The sequence below is a fragment of the Typopeltis vanoorti genome, chromosome 18 (assembly GCF_054136105.1).
Source record: "Typopeltis vanoorti isolate ZY-2024b chromosome 18, IOZ_Tvanoo_1.0, whole genome shotgun sequence".
Classification (NCBI taxonomy): Eukaryota; Metazoa; Arthropoda; class Arachnida; order Uropygi; family Thelyphonidae; genus Typopeltis; species Typopeltis vanoorti.
In genome coordinates this window covers 49807084-49831497 of record NC_143566.1, presented here as the reverse complement: position 1 = coordinate 49831497, position 24414 = coordinate 49807084, and the positions used below count along the sequence as shown (strand labels likewise).

At 36.4% G+C, this 24414-nt stretch overlaps 1 protein-coding gene across 1 annotated transcript in view; it reads right to left on the bottom strand.

Moving 5' to 3' along the window:
* The window catches only part of LOC150096657 (beta-alanyl-dopamine/carcinine hydrolase-like), a 239900-nt gene that overhangs the window by 20028 nt on the left and 195458 nt on the right, over nucleotides 1–24414 (bottom strand). Inside the window, exons 7-8 of the mRNA XM_090408553.1 lie at nucleotides 12431–12565; nucleotides 1808–1998 (exon numbers count right to left, since the gene is read on the bottom strand). Of these exons, the coding sequence (XP_090264679.1) occupies nucleotides 1808–1998; nucleotides 12431–12565 (326 nt within the window). The remainder of the gene's footprint in view (nucleotides 1–1807; nucleotides 1999–12430; nucleotides 12566–24414) is intronic.

Here is a 24414-nt window from a genome sequence, read left to right as displayed (position 1 = left end):
TATGTGAAAAGTGTCTGGATAGATTAGAGCGATTAGAAATGGGAGCAAACATCGGGACCATAGTAAAAGAGCTCTTCAGCAGGAGACAATGAAAATGAAAAGTGAAATGAAACATCTGGAAGAGAATATTAAACAGCTAAAGCAGAGATTGGCTGATGATAGGGAGAAGGAGGAAGTTAATGTTATAAAGAAAGAATCAAAGGATAGTCGGATATCAGTGTATGGGGACTTGATCATGAGAGAAGTGATTACTAATAAAGTGAACAAAACATGCTTTCCTGGTGGAAAAAAGCAAATAACTGATGTGTTGCAGAAAAGGAAATACATCAAAATTAATGGTAGGTGTGGGCACAAATGATTTAGTTGGGGAGAAGAAGAATGTTGATAGAAACTTGAAGTTGTTGCGGCAGGTAAAGAAGAATAGTGCTGTTGTGAAAGTTTTAGGCATGTTGCTCAGATATGATAACAGTGAAGGGAGAAGGAGAGCAGAGATAACGAATAGTAAGATGGCTGAGTTGTGTGAGGCAAAGGGGATTCAATCTGTAAATCTGTGGAGTGAATTTGAAGGGGAAGTTCAAATGGTATAAAGCTGATGGATTGCATTTGAATAGTTGGTGTTGGGCATTTAGAAAGGCTATTGTTTTCTGAGAAGGCACAGAATCAAGAAGTTAACGTAGCAAATAATCACAGTCTAACCGTGGAACAACCATGAAGATGCAGTTGCAGCAGCACAAGGTGATGAAGTGCATAAAGGTGAGGATGGAAATCACAGTCAGGATCAGGGAAATGGGAGTGGTCAAACCGAAGAGAGAGGTGTAGTATAGCAGCTAGAATAGAGAATGCTGGTAGGATGGCCTCAAACACACAGCGACTGTTATGTTTATACATAAATGTAAGGAGTATTCGAAACAAGAGAGCTGAGTTTGTGGCATTGACTGAGATGATATGCCCAAAAGTAACTGGAAAAGTGAAACTTGGTTGTCTGAGGATGTGATGACAGGAATAGAATTAGAAGGATATATAATTTCTCTGGAAGGATAGAGATGTGAAGAGGAGGGAGAGTGCTGTTAATGATTGCAGAGGAATTGTGTTCCTAAAGTGTGGAAGTTGATAGTGCATGCACAGATTTTGAATCTGTGTGGTATGAAGTTGAAATAAACATCTTAGTATATCTGATAGGATATACTAAGATGCTATTAGAGGCCAGGGAATGCAGAGAATACTAATTGTGAAATGTTTAGGCAAATTAGTTGGGCATGTAAAAAGAAGGTGATCCTGACGGGAGACTTTAATACAGGAATATAGACTGGAAGGAGGAGATAGTGTATAGGAACAAGGAGAGAGTAAGTTTGGGGAATTTCTGAGAGATGAGTATCTTAAGCAGCACGTGACTGAAGCAACTAGAGGCTTTAATGTTTTGGATTTGGCGATAATTTCACAAGATATGGTTGTTAATAAGGTGTTGACATTGCTGCCAGTTTGTGAGAGTGTTCATGAGGTACTTGCTTGGGAAGTAATGAAACAAGAAAAGGTCACTGCCAAAAAAATGGATACATGTGGAAGTATAAAGCAGGTGATTAGAGGAAGCTCTGTAGTCAGTTAGTATCAGTACGTTGGGTAGATGAGCTGAACGGAAAAGATGTTGACAATGCATGGAAACTCACAAGGCAGTATCTGACAAAAGCAATGTATGACTGCACACCGAGGGTTAAGCGAGTAAATAGAGTGGGAGTGAAATGGATGAACACCAATTTAGTACAAATTAATGAATTTTGCAGAGATCAGATGTAATGAGCCGTGAACCTACCTACAGCTGATGTGATCCAGTCTGGTAATCCTTTGTGAAGGTTACGAAATATGGGATTGTTCTTGTCACTTTCATCTCCAAGAATACCAATTAAGCTAGTAAGATCTACTGGAGGTGGCAATCGTGCCATTGTAGCTTCTCTGCAGTCTGAACTAGGTGTGGGAAACTGAGTAACATCAAGTCGTTTGTATCTAAGATTTAATTGGAAAATAAAAATAGAAAATATGTATAAAATATGTAGAGTTAATATATGTAAAATAAAACAGAAAGGAGCAAAATGTTCTCTAAATACATAATGTGCTCTATTGAAATTAAACAAGCTGTATGCATTAATACTTCCATGTTTAAGTCAGGGCATATTCTATGTAAGAAGAAATAGTTTTATGAGTTTATTTGGTTACAGAGTAACTTAACTGGATTCACTTAAGGATGAAAGTTAGATAACTGCAAGAAGACCTCCACATAGATTTTAGAATGCAGAGACCTGATCAGGGCTTCTGCCTTAATGTCCAATCCTCATCTTCCTCTGGTATGCTCCATTATAAGGTATCTATAAGGAATGAATGAGAATATGCTGGAAGTTAACTAATCAAACTGCATTCTGCATTAACTAAAACCACAAAAAAGGATAGAACAACATGAACTTTTTGGCTAGCCGGAGCACTGTCCATTTAAACAAGGGGGGACTGTTTTTTTTATCAGTTAACTATGGTGAATAGTGAAGTCAGCTACCGGAACAAACTCACTCTCAACAGGCAAGCACCATAAATATAATTGAAGAGAGATGCAATAAATGTAAGAAGTATCATGTCAACATAGGTGGTATTAATGAAATGACGATGCTAAATAACTATAAAATGCTATGTTTGGGCAATTGTGAGCTGAAAAAAAGGATTATCTATAGTTTCAATACTAGACATGAAGATAAACTCATTAACAACAGGAATTTATTTAGTTACGATATATAAAATAGACCTACTAGTTTCACCATTTAAAATAGAACTAGTGGCTTCTTTAGGGCTTAAACATCGAAAAGATAAATACATAATCTAATAAAAAACACTAATAAAAAAAAAAACATAAGACAAATGAATTCATGGTAACCAATAAATGTAAAATTATGTGGCATGCATAAGTTGTCTGCAGTTAGTCCAAGAAGGTTCATTCATTCATTTCATATGGTGATTAAATGGCCGTGAGCCCCTTTTACAGGGAGATACAACACCACCTCAATCCTCCCTATTTTTATCTGGGCTCGGGACTGGAATAGCTGACAATTCAGACCTATGGGTAGAGGGATTGTCTTAAGTATTCCTGACTCTATCTGTGTGTGTTCACGGGACCAGTTTGTTGCCTGCTTGCGGGATGAAAATCCGCAGATAAACTGAGGGAAAATCCCTGCTGTCCACGCCCAAAATTTAATAAGAGATTTCCATATGTTACTTAATATTAGTCCTTGGTTTTTATTCAATGATTAGTGTGAATGAATGATCGTAAATTATATATATATATATATATATAATTGGAACTCCAGCACGCATTCCTGTTTAAAATGTACTATGGTCTTTTATATTAGATCTGCTGATGTAATTTTATAATGTCTGTTATTTTTTATATAATTCTTTGTCTGATACCTGAAGAAGTTGATTTTTTCAACAAAACTAGAAGTATCTCAGCATTAAACTTTATTCTTTTTTATTCTCGGTATTATAGTCATTTAAACTCATTTATTTTTCATACACACACATATATATATATATATATGTAGAAAGTTTTTTTTATGGAAGAAAAATTGGAAGAAATTTTTTTGTGGAAGAAAAGCTTGGTGAAGAACAAGCTGGATTCAGGCCAAATAGAGGCTGTCAGGATCAGATCTTCACTTTACGACAAATAGTCGAGAAAGCATGGGAATATAACAAAGATCTGTATTTAAGTTTTGTCGATCTGGAAAAGGCATATGACAAGGTGCCAAGAGAGAAGCTATTCAATACGCTGCAGTTATATGGTGTCAATGGGACATTATATCAAGCAATACTTAGTCTTTATTTGAGTTGTAAGTCAGCAGTTAGAATTGAAGGAAATACAGGAAGATGGTTTAATGTTAAATCTGGTGTGAGACAAGGATGTACATTATCCCCTGTGTTATTCATTATCTATATGGATCGCATTATGAAGGAAAGTGGTATTATGGTGTCAATGGGACATTATATCAAGCAATACTTAGTCTTTATTTGAGTTGTAAGTCAGCAGTTAGAATTGAAGGAAATACAGGAAGATGGTTTAATGTTAAATCTGGTGTGAGACAAGGATGTACATTATCCCCTGTGTTATTCATTATCTATATGGATCGCATTATGAAGGAAAGTGGTATTCAACATGATATCGAAATTGGAGATGTTAATGTCAGCTCTTTGCTCTATGCGGATGATGTTATACTTCTAAATAAATCCGCTACAAGTTTGCAAGATTCTCTGACTAAATTGAATAGCTCTTGTAATAGATATGGTATGAAGGTCAGCAATAAAAAGACAAAGACAATGAAAATAGCAGAATCATTGAAAATGTCAACTGTGTTGTGAATGGAATACCTGTGGAACAAGTAAAACATTTCAGCTATTTAGGCACGATTTTTACTGAAGATGGTAAATTAAATATAGAAATAGACAACAGAATCAGCAAAGCTGGTATGGTGGGAAGTCAATTGAATAAATTCATATGGAATAAGAGAGAAATTAGTCGCAACACTAAATTAGCTGTATACAAGACAGTGTTCAAACCAGTTTTAACTTATGGATCTGAGAGCTGGGTCAGAAGTAAAACACTTGACCAAAGACTAGAGACTTCAGATATGAGAGTCCTGAGAAAGATTATAGGCGTGAACAGGTGGCATCAATGGCAGTATCATATTAAAAACAAGGATATTAGGAAAGAACTTGACATTGTCAGCATCCAGGAATGCGTTAGCAGAGCTAATCTCAGGTGGTATGGTCACTTAAACAGAATGGGCGAGGAAAGATTAGCAAAACAAGTGTTCTCTGCCAGGTTGGCAGGAAAACGACCGAGAGGAAGACCAAGATATAGGTGGATTGATACAGTACAAAGTGCTTTAGACGATAGAAATATAAGAGCTGATAATATTGGAGTGTTGAAAAGTAACAGACTGATTTGGAGGAAAATTGTAGATAGGAAATTAATAATGATGTAATTTTTTTCATGTAGTACTATCATATCCTGTACACCCCTTGAGGGTACATGGCAGGAATTTGATGATGATGATGATGAAGTTTTTTTTACCTTGGGTATAATATATGTTAAAGATACCAAGCTATTTTAAATATAAACCTGGTTTTTTACTCCATTTCCCAAGTAAGCAAACAGACAAGTCAGTCAAGTTTGCGCCTGCAAGTGTTGCAAGTCTAGCTGACCCTGCACGTAGTGCAAGTCAAGGCAACTCGTGGTAAAGGTAGAATAAGCTCTGATCACCATTCTTAATATTTACCCTTAATGCAAAACACATCTCCTGGAGGAGATGTATGATGCTATGTATTAAAGGCAAGGGGCCACTACCCAGACCGGTTTCGACCTTTATTGAGGTCTCGTCAGTGGGAGCCAGGCTAAGAAATACTAAGTTTTAAGAAATACGGAGCTTATAAATATTTTACCACAACAAGTTACCATAAGGTGCTTTGACCTTATTAAATAAAAATCTCAGGATGAAAGATAGATGTAGAAAGTGTTTTACCTTGGGTATAATATATGTTAAAGATACCAAGCTATTTTAAATATAAACCTGGTTTTATACTCAATTTCCCAAGTAAGCAAACAGACAAGTCAGTCAAGTTTGTGCCTGCAAGTGTTGCAAGTCTAGCTGACCCTGCACGTAGTGCAAGTCAAGGCAACTCGTGGTAAAGGTAGAATAAGCTCTGATCACTATTCTTAATATTTACCCTTAATGCAAAACACATCTCCTGGAGGGGATGTATGATGCTATGTATTAAAGGCAGTGGGGCCACTACCCAGACCGGTTTCGACCTTTATTGAGGTCTCGTCAGTGGGAGCCAGGCTAAGAAATACTAAGTTTTAAGTAAAGGTCAAAACTGGTCTGGGTAGTGGCCCCTTGCCTTTAATACATAGCATCATACATCTCCTCCAGGAGATGTGCTTTGCATTAAGGGTAAATATTAAGAATAGTGATCAGAGCTTATTCTACCTTTACCATGAGTTGCCTTGACGTGCACTACGTGCAGGGTCAGCTAGACCCTGCAACACTTGCAGGCGCAAACTTGACTGACTTGTCTGTTTGCTTATTTGGGAAATGGAGTAAAAAACCAGGTTTATATTTAAAATAGCTTGGTATCTTTAACATATATATATATATATATATAAAATATGATAATCATTCACACTTCAGAAGTTTGGAATAAAACTTCTTTTTTTATGTATTCTTAAAGGTTTTAACTATGCTGTAACTTATAATAAATTTAGTTTAATCCTTTATCCAAGTGTGAGCAAACAAAGTTTGCGCCTGAAAGTATCTTCAGGACTGGGGTAAGGTGGTACAACACCAGGGCAACTCGTTGCAAAGGTGGAGCAAGATACCAACACTCCTTTCTCAGTATCTCCTATAATGCAAAACACATCTCCTTGCGGATATGTCTAATGTTATGCATTAAGGGAAGGGCCACTACCCAGACTAGTTTCGACCTTTATTGAGGTCGAATGGGAGTTCATGTCTCTCATCATCGGCCTTTGGAGAATAAAGCATGCTGAGGGTCAGCAAACAGTAAGAGAAGAGAATAATGAAAGATAGAGTAGGATAGTAGGAGGTAAAAGAGGCCTCAGTCAACCTGTTTAGCCTTATATGGCTAATTGGTCTGTGACACATATTCTCAATTTATCTGTTAAAAAAAAAGAAAATTTAACCATAAAAATTTTGACTAATAGTTCACTTATAAATTTATCCTTAATAATTTCGTCAGTTATCTATGAAGGAGATCCATTGACATGTTTTGAAAACAGTATTTTCAGTTTGAACTTTTTTTTTTTTTTTTTTTTTTTTTTTTAAAACATAAAAATCAAAGGACTTACGGTCCGGTCAGTTGAACTGAAAGGGAACAAAATAAGGAACTTGCAGACCTGGTACCACTGGGACTTAGAATGGGGTAGAAGACTGGCCCGGAAGATGCCGCTCACAAGGAGCAGCACCGCCTCGCAGTAAGCCTTCGCAGCCCGGGTTCTCAGATCTACCCCCCTTATTTGGAGTAAAGGAAACCGTGCCAGCGAAAGCTTTGTGGCGAGGAAGAACAGAGTGGTTGTTACTTTTCCTAGGGAGAGTTAGGTGGAGTTTTGGAGATACTAAAGAAATATACAGGGCTTGATGAGTCCCTGTATAAGAAAGCATATTTTCGGTGGTTTGCAGTATTTGTTCACAAATTTAAAGTCGCCTAGTAGATGTCTCTCTTGCGCAAGAAATTTAGGAAGGTAAAAAAAGAAACCTTTCCTTATTCCTGCGTACATTAAATTTGCGTCCCGTACCTGGGATTTTTTCCATACCTTCCAGATGTGATACTTTAAGACGTTAATTAAAAAAATGGCGAATTTTTGGGTCTTGTTGATTGGTGGCGGGAATTGCAGGTGTATGACCTCTTCTAGTGATAGCATCGGGATTCCCAGTGCTGTGCTCAGTCTTTGCCAGACGCGTTGGGCTGGTGGGCAAAAATAAAAGAAATGCTCCACCGTTTCCACGCCCCGGCAGACATCACAAAAGGGATCGCACGGACTGGGTACGTACCTAGATTTAACCTGTTTCACCGGGAGCTGCCCATAAGCTATTCGCCAGGCCAGATCCCGATGAAAAGGCTGTCCCCAGCTATTCTTGATGTTTTTAAAGAGAATTTCATTGTTTGTCCCGAGGTTTGGTGTATCACGCCTGGAGAGTTGGAAGAAATCCCAGTATACTGCTTTCGGTTTGTGTGTGAGGATTTCTGTTCCTTTGTCTCTAAGTACTGTGAGTGATTTTACTAGTGTGCGGTACCACTTGGGCACAACCCTTGCACGGGGTCCAGCATAGTCCGTGGTTCCAAAGAGGGGGAGGAAAAGTCCTATAAAATATCTAATTAGGAGGCCTGAAATATGGTTTGAGTTTAAGGCCTTCCGTACAGTTTTGAATGTATTTGCATAAAGCAAGCTTTTGAGATCAGGCAGAGCGTACCCCCCTTCTTCATGTTTTAGTTGCAGGTATTGTTTTTTAACCTCATGTTTTTTTTCATTCCAGAAGAAATCTATGAGTTTTTTGGATAATTGGTTTTCTTGTAGCAGTGTGATGCCTGTGATATTGATTGTGTGCATCAGCATTCGGGTAATGATTGTTTTTATCACTGTGGCTCTGCCATAAAAGGAGAAAAAGGTCGGTTTGAATAGACTTATCTTTTCCTTCAGTGGGAGCCAGGCCCAAGCTGAGATACCAGGCAGACGCATCCGCAGGTCATCTCTACCTATAGGAGTTGCCAAATGGTGTGCCACCCTTTTTTAATAAATTACTCTGGATTTAGAGAAAGATGTTGAAAGTTTATTTTTCACTTGGTTAGAGTATAATAAATTTAGTTTAATCCTTTATCCAAGTGTGAGCAAACTTTGTTTGCTCACACTTGGATAAAGGATTAAACTAAATTTATTATACTCTAACCAAGTGAAAAATATGCTGTAACTCTCAATTATAGTTGGAAGTTTTCCCACTTGGTTGTGCTATAAATTAAAGATACAAAGAAATTATATACTTGGTTTTATTCTTATTCAAGTGTAAGCAAACAAAGTTTGCATCTGAAGTATTTTCAGGACTGGGGCAACTTGTATATAGAAGCTGACTTCACATCACTTGCCTTATCCTTATCCACATATCCTTATAGACATGTATAATACTATAACATTATGGGAAGGATATCACTACCCAGACCAGTTTTGAAATCACCACTTTATTGAGGTCTCATCAGTGGAGCCAGATCCAGAGGTAATATTAAAAAAAAAAAATCAGCTAACGCCTTTTTATTCCCGTATACGGAGAGTACTAAGGTTGAAATAATACAGAAGTCATATTTTCATATATGAGTTGCCAAAAAGTGTCACATCTTATTATTAAAATACTGTGGACTTGGTTTTATCCTTAAAAAGGATAAAACGAAGTATATAATTTCTTGGTATCTTTAATTTATAACTCTGGATTATGTTCCAAAAGTGGATTTTTTTGTGCAGTGCTGAAAAAGGAATTCCTATTTGCCCACCAGATATGAATGAGAGTTGATAAAAGGCATACAACAGTGGTTCTAAATACAGAGGATTATAATAAGAAACTTACAAGTTTTCTGATGCTTCCAGCTACTCTATTCTGCATCATGATCATTACTTGGTCAACTTATGAAAAAACAAAGAATTTACTTAAAAATGTCCCAAACTGGCCTCCAGAATTACTACAAAAGCTCAAGTTATTACATCCTATTCCTCCACGACTTTATGGGTTGCCTAAAATACACAAGTCTGGTGTCCCCTTGAGGCCAATCAGAGATGTCATAAATTTCCACCTCATCTAGCTAGTGTATTTAGGAGAGATCTAAATCTTGCATCAAAAATTCATCCCATCTCTAAACTATGAAGTTTATATGTATCATCCACTGCCATCCTTGCAAGTCTTGACATACTATCCATCTTTACTAATATTCCTGTAGATGTAAGTTTTTTTCACTTGGTTATAATAATGTATTATTATTATTATATAACACTTCTAGGGAGTCCAAAGACTCATCGAGGGAGGGTACCTACTCTACAACACTCCGACTCCACCACTCCACTAACCGCAACTACCTTCATCATCTACACCAACGCCATCTACCGCCAACCACCACTAGTATTTTCACAGACAACCATCCATGCCCACGGCAAGGTTCAAACCCACAGCCTTTTGGCTGGAGTGCAGATACGCTAACCACTCAGTGAACCAGGCTGGCTGGTATAAATTGAAGTTACAAAGAAATTATATTTATTCTTACCTTGGGACCATACTGAAAGTAAGATATAATTTAATGTTTGTTGTTCCATCATCATTTAGCTAAAAATGTATGGTACAGTCAGTGAATTGGATCAAATGGAAGTAGTAGCTAAATTAGCTAAATAAAAGATGTGTGTTTAAAACCCAGAAACATGACTAACCAATATAAAAATAGTCAAGTGTGTGTATTAAAACCTGGAATCATAAAATGAAAACCTGCTAAAAATCTGAATGATAAAATGGTTACAAACTTTATTATAGAATAAAGAGGGAAATAAAGATATAAATGGAAATAACAGAACTAGGGTATGTTTTTACTTCTAGTTTTTCATTCTTTATTTTTTATCGTCATCATCATCCAATTCCTGATATGTACCCTCAAGGGGTGTACAGGATATGATAGTACTACATGAAAAAACTTACATCATTACTAACTTCCTATTTACAGTTTTCCTCCAAATCAATCTGTTATCTGTCGTCAAGACTCCAACATTATCAGATATTATATTTCTATCTTCTAAGGCACTTTTTACTGTATCAATCCACCTATATCTTGATCTTCCTCTGGATCTTTTTCCTGCAAATCTGGCAGAGAATACTTGTTTTGCTAATCTTTCCTTTCCCATTCTGTTTAAGTGACCATACCACCTGAGATTAACTCTGCTAACACATTCCTGGATGTTAACATGTTAAGTTCTTTCCTAATATCCTTATTTTTAATATGATATTGCCACTGATGCCATTTGTTCATAATTCTAATCTTTCTCAGGATTCTCATTTCTGTGGTCTCTAGTCTTTGGTCATGTGTTTTATTTCTAACCCAGCTTTCAGATCCATAAGTTAAAATTGGTTTGAACATTGTCTTGTATACAGCTAATTTAGTGTTTTGATTTGAAGTCATCTGAATAAATTTATCAAATTTATTCAGATGACTTCCTACCATACCAGCTTTATTAATTCTGTTGTCTATTTCCATATTTAATTTACAATTTTCATTAAAAATCATGCCTAAGTACCGTTTATTTTTTACTTTTGATTTATATCAGCACAAATATTCTATGTTTTTTTGCATTAATCATTATACTATAAGATTCCAGTCAATAAGGTTGACTAAGCAGGGTGCTCCTAGATATGATAAGCTTGCTATTAAATTTATCAGTTTAATTTGGTGTTTCCATCTTCCTTATGAAATTATCAAAGATGACTGAATTATAGCTTCTTTTTTCTCTTCAATAAATCTCTTGATAACAGGCTAAAACATCTATTTGGATAGCCATCTCTTTGGATTTTTAAGAACCATGAAGCATTACGATTAATCTCCAGTCATGCCATTCCTGCTGAAATCTCATGCCATCTATTTCTTTGCAAAAACATGTCAGTTTCTCGTCTGGTTCTGAAGTTTCAGTAACTTTTGCTTCTTCTAATTCAATGAGTTCATTTGATAATTCACCCACATGAGTCAATCAATTCTTTGATGTCATGTTCATGGACTTCTAATTTTAGTTGTTCAGCAAGCTTCACTATTTTTCTGTTTTATTTGGCCATTTTTCAAGTCTTCAAAAGTTATGTCCTTACTGAAACCATGCATGATGTATGGATACAATTTTTTTTCCAAATTGAATTTATATAATTTTGTATAGCTTGATAAGTATAGGAATTCCAAAAATCTTGGTTTGTTAAACAAAATCTCTGTCCATAGCTGCCAATTCCTGCACAAAAGCCTTATGTAAAGAAGCTTTGAAATTGGCAAGTGCTCTGTGGTCAATAGGCTGGATGAGAAAACTAGCGTTGGGTTGAAGTTAGAGTACATTTAGGTTTGGATGAAAATCATGCAAATATGCAATACGACAAGAAAAATCAAATGAATGTTAGCTTCTTGGCAATATTTCTCAACTTCAAGCATGAAACAGTTAATAAACCAGTCTTGAATAATAATGTATGGGAAGAATTGCCTTACTGATGCCTTTCAAAGTGTGTGTGAGAGACTAGTAGTCTAAGCTTACAGCAACAAAGCATTACCACCTGAAAAACAGTTAATCTATCTTTAAAACTTTGTGTCCTAGCATTGTTTCTTCCTCTTTAGAAATATGTGTGGGGCATGACATTATTTTTCCAAAACAATCCAGTCTCATCTACCTTGTGGAAGATTACTGTTAGATGGTGTGTGAGTAATGTAGGTGAGTAAGCAAATTTTTACAATTCACACTTTTTCTATAGTATTTTCAGGACAATTTGCATACGTGTGAGTTGGAGTCTGCCTATATAGCAAAGCTTGCTTAACTGGGATGGAGCTGCCCTTATGTATCCGGTGATAGGCTATGTGTTAATAGCTTGATATTGAGCATAAATTACCACAAACAAAATAGTCATTAATTTGAATTTTATATTGATTAATTATTAAATTAGAATATATAATAATAATTCTTTGTAAGAATAATTTAATAACTGTAATTTCTTTTTGGAATAATTCTTTTCTCAGATTTATTAAACTTTATATCTGATGCAAATGATTAAATTATTTTAAAAATTATATCAAGGACTGCTGGATGGATAAATTATGAGAAATTTTATATTTTTATACATACCTGTTACAATGCATGTAATATTCCCCTGGAGAAACATTGTGAACATCTACTAGAGTCTTAAAATTGTCTACAGAAGGTGCTACTTCTATATTGCACATTTTTACAGGAGTTTCATTGAATTCTACCAGGTTAATGCTGTAGAACAATTTAAATATTCATGAAAGAAATTTATGTTAATTTACATCATTATATATATATATATATATATATATATATATATATATATATATATATCAAAAACTGAATGAATTATTATGGATAAAGCATAAAAGTTTTGAATTGAACATATTTCATATATCCAAAATGTTATTTTTTTTTAATTGCAATGCAATGCTTTGCAATTAAAAATTTTTTCACAATGCAGGCATGTGAAAAAGTTTCAACTTCATCATATACTTACTGTTTTACAACTCATTTCAACTAACCAAAGATTTTGGGAAAATTTAACAAACTGCATCATGCCACAGTATTAAAATAATGAGAAGAGCATTATAAATGATAAACCATGGTAGCTGAAATCCAGAAGAAATTTGTTAGGAAACACAGTAAATCATTATATTTTACTAAGAAAACTGACATAGGCCTAATTTACATAAGAAATGCAAAATTAACATGAAAATGAGATATTGTCAAAATAAATAAAACTCAGATTAAAATTACAGACATGATCGATTTCTCTATTTGTTTATCATCGACCTAATATCTTTTCTAGTCATCTTCTACATGGACTAAAAATGGAATAGATTGCAATCTAATCTCCTCCTACCAGCTCAAAAAAATTAATGGAAAGTTACAGGAGAACCATATATGGAACTGGCAGATCATTATTTTCAAATTCTCTTAATGCCTTTTGATGAACACATTATTTGCTCATAATTTAATGTGACAGACATTTAGCTCTATACCTTCAGCATTATGTTTTTAAAATCTGTGTTCATAGACTGATTTGCTGCATGAAGGTTATTATTATTAATATCTGACCTCCGTGGAGAGAAAGACTCATCATGGGAGGTGCACACAATACTCATCCAACCATCCTTTAAACTGATTCATTGTGTCTACATTCACAACACACACACTCAGGCAATGCATTCTCCATACAAAGCACTTGCTCCTTACTCCTCTGCTCAAACCCTCCTCATACGGTTTATAGCAATGGCCTCTTGTTGTACTCCCCCCCACTCCCATTCTATGAAAAATCTCTTCCATGTCAACCTGATAACAACCCCAGACTAGTTTACATGTCTCAATCATATCCCCCCCCCTTCCTCCTATTCATGAGGCTCTGCAATTTACATTCTCTCAATCTGTACTTATACTCCACATTCCAAAAACCAGTGCCGACCTTTGTGAATCTTCTCTGGACCCTTTCCAACATATCTTCATCACAATGAAAACTCACCAGCCAAATCTGTGCAAAAAATCCATATGAGGCCTGATCAAGGCCTTATACAATGGCATCATAACATCTTCATTTTTGCATGTCAGAGTCATCTGCATGATTGCCATTATCCAATGTGATGTCTTCACAATTTGTGCAATGTAGCTCCTAAATTTCAGGTCCTTGTCTACCACCACTCCCGGATCTATCTCTCATCTCCTCTACTTCCCCACCAAGTGTATACTTGCACATCCCATTGTTGCTTAGCAAATCTCAAAACCTTACACTTGGCAACATTGAATTGATAGGTCCACTTACCTGCCCATTCATAAAATCTATTCAAGTCCTCCTGTTAGGCTATAACATCTGCTTGACTCTGCATTTCTCTCCCCAATTTTGCATCATCTGCATATCAATAATTAAACCCATCTCAATATCATTAACATACAAATTGAACAACAATGGTCTCAAACCTGAGCCCTGGAGTGCACCACTGCTGACCTTCCTCTTTTGGGATAGTGCAACCCCATATACAACTTTCTGATACCTATCTAACAGCCAGGTACACCAATTTATATGAATTTCCCCTGTCGAAGGTATTTGTCACCTCATTATAATACATATGTAAGTTAGTAAAGCATTTTATCCCTTTAACAAACCCATGCTGATAACCACAGAGAATACTGCTGTTATCAATCCATTTCTGCATCTTACTTCTCACCAATCTCTTTAGTATCTTCACCACAACTCCACATATACAGGTTGGCCTATAATTTGAAGCCACAGTCTTAACACCATCTATATCTTTCCACCTTTTATGCAGTAGAACAATTTTACTGTCTTTCTGCTCCCTTGGAACCAGAGCCATAGTAAGACTCTTATTAAACAGCCATGATAATGCTACTGCCAATTCACTGGAACATTACATTCCCTTAAGATGAATGGTGATATGTCAACAAATACTATTGCCTTACTGACATCAAGATTATTTAATTCCTCAAATACCTCCTGCTCACTCACAATTAAGCAGTCCTCTACACTTAAGTGCCTCATGATTCCACCCAGATCAGATTGAAACACCTGTAAAAACTGATCAATAAATACCTTAACAGTGTCTTCTGCAGTAGTTACCATTTTACCATTTTCATCCATTAGCATCATCTTACAATGATCATTCTATCTTGTACTTGGCACATATCTGAAAACTCTAGGATTTTTCTTTGCCTGATTTGCCAATTTCTGCTCATACTGCACTTTTGTTTTCCTTACTAACTGAGTCACTCTCCTGGCTTGTTCTTTAAACTAATGGTAATAATCAGGTAACTGATTATTACCATTATTCATCCTGTACTGTCTTGAAAACACCTTCTTCTTCCAGATTTATGCTTAAGCCCTTCATTCATCCATTTTATACCTACATTATTCAGCCTCTTGGCCTTCAGAATACATTACATTCACACATTGATGCTCTTATGTATTTCTTTGTCAGTTCCCAAGCAGCATTTATTTCCTTACCGCTCATCTCTTCATTCCATGCTATAGCTCCGAGCTGACTCGTAAACGTGCCATAATCACCAGACTTACACAGTCATACCTCGATCAACGTTACCTCTGGTAATGAAGCCTCAATATAAAGAAGTCTGCAATTTCAAGCCCTAATTTACATAAAAATATTAAAATTTTATGGTAAATCCAAGCAATCATCCGATTGGCGAACGACGGTGACTCATCATGCACTCTCAAGCTATGGGTGTGTCTGTTTTAACAGTTTCGCATGTCATCCGCATAATTTAGTCATTGCTTACACTTTGTAGGGTGTATTTCAGTGCATTGTAATAAATGATGTTCTCTGACAGCATTATTGTAGAGTTTGTAAATATTAATATTTAGTTAAAATGTCAGAATCAAGGAAAAGAAAAGCAATTTCTTTAGAGACTAAATTAAATATCGTGCATGTTGAAAGGGGTGAAAGAAAATCCGAAGTGGCACATTCTTTAGGATTAGCACAGTCAACCTTAACAGCTATACTTAGTCAATCAGAAAAAATAAAACAGTCTGCTCAGAATTGTACAGCAGCAAAATTAACTCACTTAAGGAGTCCAATTTTAGAAAAAAATGGAGAAAATGTTAAGTTTGTGGATAGATGATATGTCACAACGTCATATGCCTTTAACTCAAATGGTAATTCAAGAAAAAGCATTATTTTTGTTTAATCACCTGAAATCTAAACAAACTGAAGAAATTGCGGAAAATTTTGTGGCTTTTCGTGGTTGATTTGAGAAATTTAAAAAATGGGCCAGAATTCATAATGTAAAATTATCAGGAGAAGCTGCAAGTGCAGATGTTGAAGCTGTGAATAAGTTTCCAGAAAAACTAAAGGAAATAATTTTTGCCAAATTTGGTGTTCAATGTTGATGAAAGCAGTTTGTTCTGGAAACGGTCACCATCAAAAAGCTTCATTTCTATTGAAGAAAAATCAGCAGCCTGGGTTCAAAGCAGCCAAAGACTGTTTAATGTTACTCTTTGGATCAAATGCCTCTGGCGATTTTAAATTAAAATTGTTGTTAGTTTACCATTCGGAAAATCTGAGGATATTAAAAGGTAACATAAAAATGAATTTACCTGTAATATGGAAAACTAATAGAAATGCGTGGATTACAAAGGAGTTATTTACTGATTGGTTTGTTAACCATTTTTGTCCATAAGTGAAATGGTATTGCCAAAGAAATAATTTTGAAGAAAAAGCTCTTTTGTTGTTGGACAACACTGCAGGACATTCTACCGATCTTAATAGTATGTTAGACACATGCATTCCTGTCAAAGTTGTCTTTCTTCCAGCAAACACAACTTCCCTGATCCTACCGATGGATCAGGAAGTAATAGCAACATTTAAAGCTTATTATCTGTATGATACATTAAGCAATTTAATTGAACTAGAAGATAAAGAGCAAATGTCAATTAAAACTTTTTGGAAAAACTACATCATTAAAGATGCAATTGAAAACATTAATAGCTCTTGGAAAGAAGTCATTCAGAAATGCTTAAATAATAGAGTTTGGCACAAATTATGGCCAGAAGTTTTACTAGAAGAAAAAAATAACATTCACGAGCCATCTGGAGAAATGAAATTATCCAGATGGCTCAATCATTAGGTTTCGAAAATGTTGACAAAGAAGATGTAAGAAATTTATTAAATGCAGAAGATGATGGATTTTCAGTGGAGGATTTAGAAAAACTTGTTAGCAATGAAGTCAAAGAAAATGAAGACAAAATTAAAGACGTTCCTACCAAAAAAGTGTTAGTAACCAAAGCTTTAAAAAGGTGCTTGAATGACATAGAAAACATTTAAAATTTTTTTCAGTGAAAATTATCCTAATTTAGGAAGAAGTGTTATTGTTAAGCAATCAGTGTTAAATGCAATAAATCTATAGGCAATTGTTAAATGAAAGAGAAAAAAAGCATAAACAATCAACTTTAGATTCGTATTTTAAAATGTTGTGATTTTATCTTTGTTATATATCTGATATTGACTTTTTATTTAATAAAGCTTTTCTTAAAAAAAAAGTCTTTCATTTTCTTTACATATGAACGTATCCCTATTATGGCCATAGTATTTTTACCTCTGAGAACAAAGTTTCGCTTAACAAAGTAATTTCGTGGAACGCCCCCTCTTCGTTAATCGAGGTATAACTATAATTCCACATATATCCTTTCCTCATGGAAGTCTGTATATGGCTAGCCACAACCCAAGTAATTACTTTATGATCACTCTTACCAACTGGAGGAAAGTGTGAAATCTACTCACAATTACATCCTCTGATGAAATGATCAAATCTAAAACTCCCAATCCTCGCGTGGCCTCCTTTACATGCTGCCTGAAATAGTTCTCTCTCAAGAATTCAAGAAATTCATTTTGCTTATTCATAAATGCTCTCTCTCTCTCTCTCCATTCCAATCTATACTGCCATAATTAAAATCACCCATAATTACCTTTCTTCTTTTCCAAAATTTTACCAAATTACCTTTCCTTTGTTCACTAATCCAAACTGTTTATACATTTCTTCATCACCACCCTCCACATTCCTTGCCCTACAGCAACATTCAACTAAACATGTCATTCTGCCAATCTTCATGTTACAACACACTGCCTCATAACCACTGCTACTATTCCCCTCTTTCATGTCTACCTTATGTGGACATAATTCCCTTGATATCGTTAGCAGCACCCCCCCCCCCCCTCCCTTCTTGTCCTTTCTATCCTCACAAAAAAAATATTGTATCCTTTCATTTCTATTCCTGGTAGAATATCATCTTCATTCAACCATGTTTCACTTATTCCAATGATTTTGGGGCAAATAAATTCAATCAGTAAAACAACAGGTTGTTTGGAATTCAGCCAAACCAACTAAGGGCTATATTGAGAGTGTATTATGTCTTTTAATTTCATGTATTCTTCCAGCTTGTCTGCGTGCTTTATTGGAAGAAGAAAAAAAATTCAAACTTCTAGGAGGAAAAAACCTGCCACCTCTGTGTGAGACTTACTAACTCACTTTCAGTCATAAAAGTTCTTTGTGTTCTAGACAGGATTCAAATCCAGATCATTTCGATCAAATAACATTGCTTTCATCCTTTGGTTGGAAAACCAGAATTATAAAGAATTATCTGCCAAACTGACATGTTTGTGGTAGTCCTTTAAGTTCAAAAGACTTTTCACCCTCAGTTGAAAAGTCCTTTGTACTTAAAGTTCTATAGAATTCAAACCTGGCTCTTGTCAACAAAAAGATGTATTGTTCTGATCAGATCTCATTACAAAGGCACAATGTGAAGGATTTTTATTTATATATTTATTATTATTATTATTATTCAGGCCTCCATGGAGTCAAAAGACTCATCGTGGGAGGTTCTTTCTAAGAAACACAAGTCTATCAAGACTAATAGAGGGAGGTCCCTCCTAGGAAACACAGAGCCCATCATACCACTCCTTAAATGCATTGACCATTCTCAATCTCACCACTCCATCAGGCAATGCAATCCATGGTTCAACCACCATCCATGCAAAGAAACCACTCCTCACCCTCGTTCTCACAGTTTCCTTTCGTAACTTCCATGGATGCCCTCCCCTGTCAAGACTTCTTCCCGCTGTTCAACCAAGCAAAAGAACTTCCCAGAGTCAACCCTGTAACCACCTCTCAACAGCTTAAAACTCTCTATCATATCGCCTCTCCTTCATCTACCCACCAAACTCTACAGTCCACACTCTCTCAGCCAATTCTCATAACTAACATTGTACAGTCCTGACACCATCTTTGTTATCTGCCTTTGTACCCTTTCCACAGTTAATTTATCCCCTTCAAATCCTGGGGACCAAATTTGAGAACAATAGTCTAAGTGTGGTCTGATCAGAATCTTACACAACAGAATAATAACCATTTTATCTCTGCAGGTCAGTGTCCTTCTCATTATTGCAGCAATCCTCTGTGTTACCTTCACTACCTTTGCAATATATCTCCTAAATTTCAGTTCTCTATCAATCATCAACCCCAGATCTCGTCTCCCCTACTTCCTCCAGTTTAACTCCTTCCATAGAGTATGCAGCATCCCATCGATGTTTCCCAAACCTCAAGACCTTACATTTTGCTGCATTAAACTGACACCCCCATTCATTTGCCCATATGTCTAGCTTATTCAAATCCTCTTGCAGGGCTACCACATCTGCACTATTACTAATAATCCTTCCCAGCTTCACATCATCCGCAAACAACTGAATATCCCCTTGCAATCCACGGACAATGTCATTGATATAAAGGTTAAACAATATAGGTCCAGGCACTGAGCCCTGTGGAACACCACTTGTAACCTTCTGCCTCTTTGATACTGCTCTTCCATATACAACTCTCTGATACCTATCGGACAGCTAATCCTGAATCCAGTTGACCAATCTGACATCCAGACCCATGTGCTGCAACTTGAATATCAGCTTATCATGTGGCACCCTGTCAAATGCCTTTGCTAAATCTAGGAAAATGGCGGTATATGCCCTTCCCTCATCTAATGCTCTTGTAACTTTATCATAAAAGGCTAGCATATTGCTAAAACAAGAGTGCCCCTTCACAAATCCATATTGACTCTCACAGATAACATTACTCTCATCTGTCCAATGCTGTATAGGTCCCTCACTACTTTCTCCAAGATCTTACTAACTACTGATGACAGACAAACTGGCCTATAATTAGACACTTCTAGTCTGCTACCACCCTTATGCAATGGCACTATCTTACCTTCCTTCCATTCCATGGGCACCTTTCCCACAGCCAGACTTTCATTGAAAAGACAGGTCAAAGGCACTATCAGTTCCTTAGCACATTCTCTCAAAACTCGTGGTGAAATACCAACCAGTCCCACCGCTTTACTAACATTCAGAGTACTCACTATGTGGAACACACTTGCCTCCTGCACCTCTAAACCTCGAACCTGCCCTATCCCTCTAGTATTAAAATTGATTCCTCCAGGATGAACTACTCCAATAAAGTGTTCGTCGAACAATTCCACTGTCCTCTGCATTAGTCACTCTATTCCCATTTTTATCCCACAATGTCATTTTTCCACAGTCATTTCTCCTCCATACTGGTCACATAGCTAAAAAATTCCCTAGGATTTTCCTTGAATCTAAGAGCCAATCATTTCTCATATTCCAGTTTTGTCTTCCTTACCATACTAGTCACTCTACTGGCCTGTCTCTTATATTCTTCGTGCATCTTCTCTTCACCTGTCTCCTTATATCTCTTCCATAGCCTCTTTTTTGCAAGCAGTTCCTGTTTAATATTGTTTGTCATCTACTTTACTCCAAATTGTGTCCTCTTCTTCACTTGTGGAATACAGCTTACCATTGCTGCCATCAAATATTCCTTCACAATTTCCCAAGCACTAATGATATCTCGGCCTTCCAATTCCTCCCTCCACAAAACTTCACCAAGTTGATGTCTAAGACTATTATAATCACCTGCTTTATAATTCCACATATGTTCCCGTCTCTTTGATACTCCTGCATGTCTATTCATTTTCCAAGTCAAAACCATATGGTCACTCTCTCCAACTGGTAGGAGAGATGTCATCTCAGTTATTATCAACTCTTCTGATGCTATAACCAAATCCAAAACTCTTGAACCTCTTGTTCCCTCTGTTATTTATGTTTTGAAAAACTAACAGAACATGTGGCTAAATCACTGGACTGCACGGTAGTGGTAAATTTTATAATGCAATCTGAAGTGAGATATCAGAATGTGGAAATAGGATTCTGATGTAGGATCTCTTCTCCTCTATCACTGCTGATGTATTGCTTAATGGCATCTGGGTATAGCAGAATAATTTTGAGGAATTCTAAACTGAAGAGTTTTTTTAAATATTCATACCATTCACAAAATAATAGAAACCTATAATATTTTGGGTAGGTGATGCTAAGTGTTAGATAATCCAGAAAACCTACTCTAAAGAACAAACATGGAACTTTTTCAAACCATTCAAGCTTCAGACATATTCTCTGCATCTAGTGAAACAACACTATGTTTAGAGTATGAGACATGGTTTCAAGATTATTAGCTGTTTGTCCATCCATGTGTTTTTAGCCTTTACACACACAAGCTCTGTTCAAAAAGTTCCAGGATATATTTAATTAAAAATATATCCTGGAACTTTTATATATATATATATATATATATACATACACAAAAGCTTATGAACTATAGGGAAATATCTCCTTTGAAATATTCTCCTCTGCCTCAATGGTGTTCTGAGTGTTTTTCCCACTTTTGGAAGCATCTCTGGAAGTGTTCTAAAAGAATGGCTTTGAGTTTTGCTCTGTCACATTCTGTTTAATTTCATTTACATCTTCAAACCTTCATCCTTTAAGTGCTGATTTTAGCTTAGGGAATAATAAGAGGGTGGTGTGAAAAGTTCTTGGCCTCGACCATAGATGGTAACCAGCAGAGGAAAGATGACAGCAGGTTTGTCAGTGCATGACTTTAACTTATATTTCAGTCGTTTCGTGAAGTGCGAGGTGTGCTACATGTATTCTTTTGATTACACAGATGGTTTGTGGACATTAGGGCTCATGAAAGGAGGGTATGTGTGAAGTGTGAGCTAAACGAGGATTTGATGAGTGCTAATATGAGTTTGATGACAGAAAGTGTTAGTAGCGAGAATGTCACAGGAAGAATGAGTGCTCATTCGAAAGAGAAGCATGGTGTGAAAGAAAGGCAAAAAAATTTTAAGATAGCATTGAAAAAGAAAACAAGTAATTTGAAAACCATAATGGATGGTAAAAAGAACAAAAGCGAGGCAAATGTGGCAAAAGGAAATAAAATTGAGAAAAGAAAGAAACCAGAAATAGTGTGACGAAAGGATCGAAAGTGGGAAAAATGGAAAGAATGAATGAAAGCGAAAGTTGGACTCATGGACCGAAAGTACAGAAACTGAAAAGGATGAATGAGAGTGAAAGTGTGAAGCCGGAGTCGAGAGTTCGAAAATTAGAAAGACTGAATGACAGAGAGAATATAAAGCGAGATTTGAAAGTTGAATTGGGTTGGATGAGGCAAGAGATGAAATGGATGCAGAGTGAAATTAAGAAAATTTGGGTGAAAATGATTAAAACAAATCAAGTAGGTATGAAAAAGTTAACGAAAGATGAGCGATTGTATGGCGACTCCATAATTAAAGGTGTGCTGGATGAGAGGATGCACAAGGTATGTTTTCCAGTTGGTAAAATGAGTAGAGTGATTGAGGCCTTGGATATCAGGAGAGAGCGAGCGAAGCAGTTGATGGTTTTAATAGGTACGATGACTTCACAAAGGACAAAGAGTACGTCAGAATGGATATCACGAGGCCGCTTAGATGGATAAAAGAGAATAGTGTGATAGGAAGGGTAATAAGCGTGTTGCCTAGGAATGACTGTGGTGAGATGAGGCAGAGAGCAAGGATTATGAATGGTATGTTGGCTGAAATGTGTGAGGACAGGGGAGTACAATTTGTTAATGTGTGTGTGGATGAGTTTGAAAGATGAAGTGAACTGTATGGGAGTGATGGACTGCATTTGAGTGGTTATGGTGTGAGTCGATTGGAGAGACTGTTGCTGGAAGGTAGAGAAGTGAGTATAGAGAATGAATCAGATCAAGTGGATAGTGATGTGGAAGAACAGGAGAGTATGACAGGAGAGATTGAAGAGGTAGTTATGAATGAGGAAGTAAGTGGCATGAGTATGGAAAATGAGAGAATGGGTGTGCAAGATGAACGGGGAAACGGGGAGGCTCAGAGTGGACACTGTGAGAAAGGTGGATGTTCCAAGAGGCTGTGAGAGCATGTGTAGACAGGAAAGGAATGGAATGACACGAGATCGAGAGGAAACAGATGGAATTTAAGAGTGTCCTAAAATGAATAAGCAGAAAGGGAAATGATCCCAGTCAAGCTTGGAGAGATCACATAGAATGAGTGGTATCAGTGGAACTAGCTGTAGATCCAGGAATGAGCTGTTGTGTTTATATACAAATACTAGAAGTGTAAGAAACTTCTTTATGAGAGATAGAAACAAGGCAGATGAAATTGTTGCACTAATTGAGTCTGTTTTGATCCTAAAATTGTTGGAATAACTGAGACATGGTTAGATGAGGACGACATCCTGACAGGAATAGAGATAGAAAGGTATGATGTGTTTCGTGAGGATAGAAGGGGTAAAAAGGGAGAGGGAGTGCTATTGATGATAGAGAAAGAGTTATGTCCATACAAAATAGAGATGCAAGAGGGAAATAGTACCAGTGGTTTTGAGGTAGTATGGTGCGAGACAGAGGTCAATGGAATCAAATACTTGGTTGGATGTTGTTATAGACCAGGTAATGTGTTGCTAATGAAATGTATAATCAAATTAGCCAAGCAAATAAGAAAAGGGTTCTCATTATGGGCAATTTTAATTATGGCAATATAGACTGGAATGATGAGATAGCAACTGGAAGTAAAGAAAATGATTTTCTTGAGTTTATGAGGGATAACTACCTCAAACAGTATGTAACAGAGAGCATACAAGGATTGAGGGTCTTGGATTTGGTCATCTCATCAGAGGATGTAATTATAAATGAAGTGTCAAATCGGCCACCAGTTGGTGAGAGTGACCATGAGGTGATTACCTGGGTGATTGCCAGCAGTGTGAGGACCTTTGTAAGAAAAGGGTATATATGGAACTACAAGGGGGGATGATTACGAAGAGCTTGCACACGTAGCATGGAATGAAGAGTTAGCTGGAAAAGAGATGAATGCAGCTTGGGGAATATTCAAAACTATCTAATAGATGCAATGTCTAAATGTATTCCAATGGTGAGAAGGTTAAATATGGGTAGGTGTGAAATGGATGAATAAAGAGATTAAGTATGCGATATAGAAAAAAGGGGCATTATGGAAGGAGCACAAGAGAAGTGTAAATAGCCAATTCCATGTGAACTGCAAAGACCAGGCAAGGTGGGTGACTTGGTTGGCGAGAGTAGCTAAAGAGAGGTATGAACAGCAGTTAGCGTCATTAGCTAACTGCTGTTCATAGCAAAAAGGTGTTCTTTTGATATGTAAG